Source organism: Alligator sinensis, unplaced genomic scaffold (genome assembly GCF_000455745.1).
Source record: "Alligator sinensis unplaced genomic scaffold, ASM45574v1 scaffold755_2, whole genome shotgun sequence".
In the NCBI taxonomy this organism is placed as follows: domain Eukaryota; kingdom Metazoa; phylum Chordata; order Crocodylia; family Alligatoridae; genus Alligator; species Alligator sinensis.
Genome location: NW_005841883.1, coordinates 4,118,683 through 4,125,353, shown reverse-complemented (window position 1 = coordinate 4,125,353; position 6,671 = coordinate 4,118,683). Strand labels below are relative to the sequence as shown.

The 6,671-nt window shown below is 46.6% G+C and overlaps 2 protein-coding genes across 2 annotated transcripts in view; one reads left to right on the top strand and one right to left on the bottom strand.

Annotated features, from left to right (window-relative positions):
- CTR9 (CTR9 homolog, Paf1/RNA polymerase II complex component) overlaps positions 1-1,051 on the bottom strand; it is a 29,289-nt gene extending 28,238 nt beyond the window's left edge. The window contains exon 1 of the mRNA XM_006017679.3: positions 849-1,051. Within this exon, the coding sequence (XP_006017741.1) occupies positions 849-893 (45 nt within the window). The 5' untranslated portion in view covers positions 894-1,051. The remainder of the gene's footprint in view (positions 1-848) is intronic.
- Positions 1,052-2,691: 1,640 nt separating this feature from the next.
- The window catches only part of MRVI1 (murine retrovirus integration site 1 homolog), a 238,680-nt gene continuing 234,700 nt past the window's right edge, over positions 2,692-6,671 (top strand). The window contains exons 1-2 of the mRNA XM_006017678.3: positions 2,692-2,861; positions 5,050-5,274. Coding sequence (XP_006017740.2) covers positions 5,055-5,274 — 220 coding nt within the window. The 5' untranslated portion in view covers positions 2,692-2,861; positions 5,050-5,054. The remainder of the gene's footprint in view (positions 2,862-5,049; positions 5,275-6,671) is intronic.

The following is a 6,671-nucleotide window of genomic DNA, read 5'->3' as shown; positions in this document are numbered from 1 at the left end:
GGGGGGGGGGGGGGGGGGGGATGGTTTGCTGTCCTCTGTAGTGGGGGACCATGGCCCTATACCCAGGATCTCCTGAGCCTATATTGACAACATTTCATATAAGCAGGACGCTGGCTGCCGCAGTTCCCCTGCTTTATCTGGGCCAGGTTAAGGTGTTAGGTCTGTGTTGTGTCAGGGTTGACAGTCATCTTACTTAGTGCTCAGATTATAGATCAGCAATGATTTTGGGCAGAGTGCAAAAAATGCACACAACCTCAACTTGCAAGATGCTGGTGTACCACGGGAGGACAGTGAGGGGCCTGATCCTTTTTGTGGCAGTCCAGGCCCAGCCCCTCCCCCTCTGTCCTCGAGGCACCTGGGCCAAGCAACACACCTTGGCATGCCAGAGGTTGCCCACCCCTGTCATACATTGTATGGGACAGTTTGGCACAGAGACAATCCTGCCTCAGGAAGAGGATGGAGGAGGGGTCCTGGGCAGGTGCCTTCCAGCCCCACGCTTGGTCCGGTAAGAAGCACCCTGCAGCCTTAGACCAAAAAGCTTCAGCAGCTTAACAACTGGTGGAGCCCCTGGGAGCCAGAGCTGCCCCAGCCAGCTATACACCCCTGGCGTGCTCTTAGCCCTGTGGTAGCCACAGGCCCCAACCGGGGCACCGGCCCTGACGGGGGGGCTGTCCGCTGGCCCGACCCCCGCTCTGCCCGGCCCTTCCCCAGGCTTTTCCTGCCGCCAGGCATAGCCGAGAGCGGGCACTGCCCAAGGGGCAAGCCCGCCCCTCCCCCCGCCCTTTGAAGCCGCTGTTCCCTCAGGCGCCCCGGGATGAAGGCGGGGAGTGGAGAGGGGCGCTACTGACCTCATCCGTGTCCCGGAGGGGGATCTCGATAGAGCCCCGCGACATGATGCCGGTGCCCGCGGGCAGCGCCCGGTCCCACAACGCGCGGCCGCCTCAGCTCCTCTCTGCGGCCCCCGCGCGCACTTCCCGTCACAAACTCCCTCCCTCTCCCGGAAGTGCGTGTGTCCGCTCCGCCCCGCCCCCTCCGGGCCTCGCAAAGCCCCTCCCTCCAGCGGCCCGCGCGGGCGCGGGGCAACGGCAGAGCCGCGCGCTGGGCCGAACCCTACGTCATTCGGAACCAAGGGGTGGGGGCTGTGTGCCCCATTTAGTGCGAGGCCCCTCCCCTTGTGGGCTGGGGTGGGTGGGGCCGCGTGGAACCAGAGGCGGACTCTGATTGGTGGCCCAGCCCCGGGATGGGCAGGCAGGGCTGTGTGAGGGGGCGGTCCCAGTCCCAGGGCCGCGGGGGCTGCCAGGGCTACGACAATGCCCGTATTTGTACGAGCGTTTCAACCTTGGCACAATGTATGCCCACTAATAGTAAAAGGGCTCCACGTGCACAGTCATTGCTGCAGCCTATGTAAGTAAAACGTAAGTGAGGGGAGTCTTACCCGACTTTGAGGTTTGCAGCTAGCACCTTTTTTTTATGAGGGCTTGCCTCAAGATAAAGGCTTCAACTTCGATGGCTTAATTCTCACTCCTCCCTGGCGAGTTATAGTGAACAATAGAAAGTAAATATGGCTTATTTGCATAGCTATTGGCATATTTTTTGTGTACAGTAGGTTTTTTTCCAGCAAATACAATCATTTGGGGCTTCCAGTACACTAAGTTTCATATTTAAGACCTGGCAAAGCTGGCAGGGACCACTAGCTGACATCTAGTAAAACCGTCTGCCTGAGGCAGCATCAGCCCTGTCCAAACCATCCCGTACAGCCAGAATCTAAATGCATTACATAAGACTACCCGCAGCCCTGACATTCAGCCTCTGACAGGCTGCCGCTGGCCTTTTTTATTTTCCTTGCCAAGGAACTGGATAAAGAGGTTCCAGGTGATCGTTTCTGCCATTGTAGGCCTTAATGCCCTTTCAGAGGTGCAGCTTGAAGGTCCAGGGCTTGTTCCTGGATCCCTACCTGCTGCTGCAATGGGCGGCCTCATTGTCAGGGCAGCAGCTGCCCTGGGTGTGTGCAGGGTTGGGCCAGGGCATCTGTATTTTTTAAACTTTAGTAATTAGTCCAACCCATAAAATAGCACCTTTAAACACTCAAAAGCATCCCATCCCACCAAATACACACAATACTTGATTTATATGAGCAGTGCTGCCAACACCACCCAAATCCATGTCCATAGAAGTCTTCTGCTTCCTTCCTCTCCTCACCCACAGTCTCGGCTGTGTTTCTGTCCATGCCAAGCCCCATGTGTTTATTCCTCTCTGTCTTCATTCATTCCTCCTTTTCCCTATAATAACTCTGCCTAACACAGATCTCCTTTGATTCTCCTCATCTCTGCTTATAATCTTTAAATGTATTATAAATGTGTAAGTTCCCTCCTGGAACTTGCAAGTCCATATTAAAAAAGGCTCAGATTTTCTGGCTGGGAGGCAGGAGAAAGCTCTTGTAGTAACACTTTTCAAAGGGCTAGACAAAACAAGGCAAAAAGACATAATATTAATTTTAATTGCAAACCATGGGCAGCCCCTAATGCATATATTCAGGGAAAACATGTTTTTATTGAGGTCCAGAGCCTGCAACTTGTTCTGCACTGGTAGAGGCTTCTAGATTTCCCTGCAGGTGTACAAGGCCACCTGTAAAGGACAAATGACAGGATTAGGTTCTTAAATTGGTTTTCTGTCTCCATTAGGACTGAAGGATCAACCCAAATGTGCACAATGAAGGGATTGTCAGTAGGAAGTGTGCAGAGGGTGGTAATTTGCTACATAAGAGCAGCCAGAGTCAGCTGTATTGAAGGAGCTAAAAAATAAAAGTGATCACAGCAATCTCTCCTCTGTAAAATACAGAAAACCTAGAAAGAATTTCCAAGGTATAAGTGATAGGTTTATAATGGCTGTCTACCAAAACCTGAATGTAACTACTATATGATACTCTCAGTTAACTTGTTTGTTTGAAATGTTATATGAACCACATTGCATGGAGCTGGTAATAGCTTTTGTCTAAGTTGTTTTTTAGTTGATCATTTTCTTATTAGTTGGTAGAATAGATCAGCAATACTAATGCCAGTTGTCTGGGTTGATAAAATGCAGCTGGTAACATTTGGTAGTACAGAGTCTTTATATCTGACTAGAAACTAGCATAAAATGGGGTGTGGAAAATGTGTGTTTGGGGGAGAATGGAATGGAGATGAATTAAAGATTATTTAGGAGAACAAGTTATTTATCAAGTATCTCAGAATTCTGGGCTAAATAGAGGGAGAGACTTTGCTGACTGGCTCATGTAGGTTCTTATTCAAATTCATGAATTTATTTTTCTCAGATGAATACATTGCTAGACAATCATTGCAACAAGTGCTGATGATGCAATTTGAGTTTTAAAAGATTTACTGCTTTTTGCAGGTTTATAATTTTCCTTTGTTTTTTAAATTATTCTACTCTTTGGGTTCTGTAGAAGCTTATTTTTTCTTGTGAAGCTAATGAGTCCTTATACAAGGCAGAAAGTGAAATCCTGCACACCTGTAATTATAAAAGTAGTTCTTGGACATTGGGAGAATATGTTTTCATGATTAGGCCAAAAAGAACATTTTGAGGGCATCTGATCTAAGAAATAATAAAAATGAAATAAACAAGTAAACACAATCATGCCTGCCTTTAGAATATAAATCTACAAAGTTACTACTTATAACTACTAGTAATTTTTTGTTGTGTTGGGTTTTTTTTTAAGGTGCACATAATGTGGCATCTTTTGAGTGATGACTTTTTTTCTGTTTGTTTGTTTTTTTTTAAGCCAGGAAACATCTTTGTGTTTATTTCATGTCTTCCCCTTATCAAATGCACAGTCATGTTGTATAAAACTTACTGAATTATACTAAATAATGTGTCTGTATAAAACATTGAAAATAGCTGAGTATGAAATGTTTGGAATCAATGATGTTTCAAAAACTGAAAACTGTCTCTTATTTCTGTCCACCTCTTGTTTTGAGTCTTGGCTTGCTTTTCTAGAAGACTTTTTGCACTGAAGCCAATTTTGGGGAAAATGCCTTAATCATTCTTAGGCAGACAAGGTTCCTTGGGTGAATCTGATATCTTTTATTAGACCAACCCAAATAGTTGGAGAATAGTTATTCCATCCAGGAAGAGCACACACCAACTGCTGAAACTTCCTTAGCCTGACGAAGGGTTTTTGAACCCGAAAGCTTGCTTAATAACCATTCTCCAACTATTTGGGTTGGTCTAATAAAAGATATCAGATTCACCCAAGGAACCTTGTCTGCCTATGTCCTTGGACCAACACGGCTACAACCTACACCCCTTAATCATTCTTAGGCAGACAAGGTTCTTTGGATGAATCTGACATCTTTTATTCAGCCTACACCCCTTAATTATTCTTATTCTTCCTTGACTTGTCTAACAAAAACTACCTTTGTGGCTTTTGTAAATGTAAAATAAATTTATTAATTAATAAATGTAAAAGTAATTTCTCTGTAAGGTGGATTGCACAAGGATATTAAATATGTAAGTACATAGTGCTGAAAGGTTAAATAGATTGGTAGAATAACACTGGAAATCTGTTACTTTCCCACTGATTTCCATAGGGCATCTTCTATCTAGTTCCTTGTGAGTTTCAACCCAGTTTTATAAACCAAAAAGTTCAGAGCAGCAGATGAACTTCGAGGGTTGAACATAACTTTAAAAACCATTGTGATTTTAATGCCAAGACTAACAAAAGTTTCAGCTTGTTCCATTAGGCTATAATAAGTCCCAGCTTGTATGAAGACATTAATATAGTGATACTTTATACTCTTGCCTCCTCCTTGTTCAATGAGCCTTTGCTAATTAGTATTACTCTACTTCTCTAGTTCATTTACTGGGGGAAATCTGATTTTTTTTCACCCTTATCTTCAGCATAAAATTTTCTCAGATATATTTCTTTCAAGCCAACATGTACTTCATATCCTTACATACATCATGAGTTTGTGTTGAAATATAATTGTTATGATTTTGTTTAAAATAACTTAACTTTGTGCTGTTTGTATTTGCTTAATTATCTTACTACAGAAAAGATGGAAAACAGACACCAAAATACAAAGGAAGAGCCTGACCATTCTGATTTGAAATTTGACCAATGTGTTGTAGTAAATATAGATTCCAGGTCAGATGCTTTTTCACAAGATGCCTATCTATCATCAGAAGACAACTCTTCCTTATCAAAAGGCTCTTCTGAAACTTCAGAATCTGCACATTCTTCTCTATTAAATCACTCTCCATTTTTTACTGATGAAAGTAAGTGGTTAAAGTATAAAACCAACCTTTATTTTCAGGTGGAGATGAGCAATTCTGTTTGCCAATGAGATGGGTCTCTGTTTGGGGTGAACAGAGGCAGAATTTTCTTAGTGCTTCCCCAGGGCAGAGAACTTTCATCTTTAATGTTGCACATAAGTGGCACAAAATAGTCCTTACTACTATCAACAGCAGTGGTTCTCAAACTTTTTAGACTCAAAGTCCCCCTCAGAGAATGCCAGCTCTTAATTTTTACTGGTTTTCTGACTACAGAAAAATAATAGGGTAATCTTCTGTTGCAAAGAACTCAAAGACTACAACAAATCAGAATGTTTTTAAAGTTATAGATTCCTATTTGAAATCTCTGAGTTTATTTTGTGAATCATGTTCACATACCTAGCAGTGGTAACACTGTATGAGCATGTCCAGACGAGTGCACACGTGCCTCTTGCACCCCTTTGAGACGCTGCAAGAGGCATATGCGAGAACAAAAAAACATTCCGCACACTGCAAATTTGGATATGCAGGTCAAAAAATACCCCCGGGGAAAAAATTGGGGCAGGGCACAGTCCCAGACCATGCCTTGAGGCAACCGGAGGCTCGGTCCTCCACAGAGATGCTCTGGTAGCCAACCGCTCTATGGCTGGCCCTAGCCCCGGTGCTGAAGCACGCTGCCTACCTATGTGTGGGGCAGGCAGCAGTGCAAGCTGCAGGGACCTGGACCCGGCTTCATGCCAGGTAAGTAGGGGGTTGAGAGTCTGGAGGAGGGGGGAGGGAACCATGGAGGGGGGGGGCCCACCTGTCCCCAGCCCCCATTCATTCCCCCAACTCCCTGTTCATTTCCCCCACCCCCCGCTCTCTCTCCTACCCGGCCCCAGCCCCTCTCACTCACCAGCAGTAGCAGCAGTGGTCAGGGCTGCTTGGGGCTTCATGGCACAGCCCCCCTGCGTGGGGAGCAGTGGAGCTTGACCCCCGCCACCTGGCACCCCTGCTGCTGCATCATGCAGGTGAGGCCTGGCTCTGTCTCACAGCTCTGGCTGCTTGCGCTGAGTGGTGCCGAGCCCTAGGTGAAAGCCACAGCACCCCAGAAATGCGGTGCCCTGCCAAGCCGGGCTGCACCGAGTCAATGCAGCAGCTGCAGCGTGGGTGCCAGGCAGCTGGGGCTGAGCCCCCCTGCCCTGTGCCACGTGGAGGGGCTGTGGCAAGAGGCCCCAAGAGGCCCTGACCGTTGCTGCTGCTGATGATAAGCTGCAGGTAGTGCAGAAGGCTGGAGCTGGGTGGGGGAGCGATGAGGGGCAGGAGCCAAGAGGGGGAGTGATCAGAAGTCTGGAACTGACCGGGGGAATCCCTGAATTGTCTCCAGCCTCCTGATTGCTCCCCCGCATGAGGCTGGAGATGAG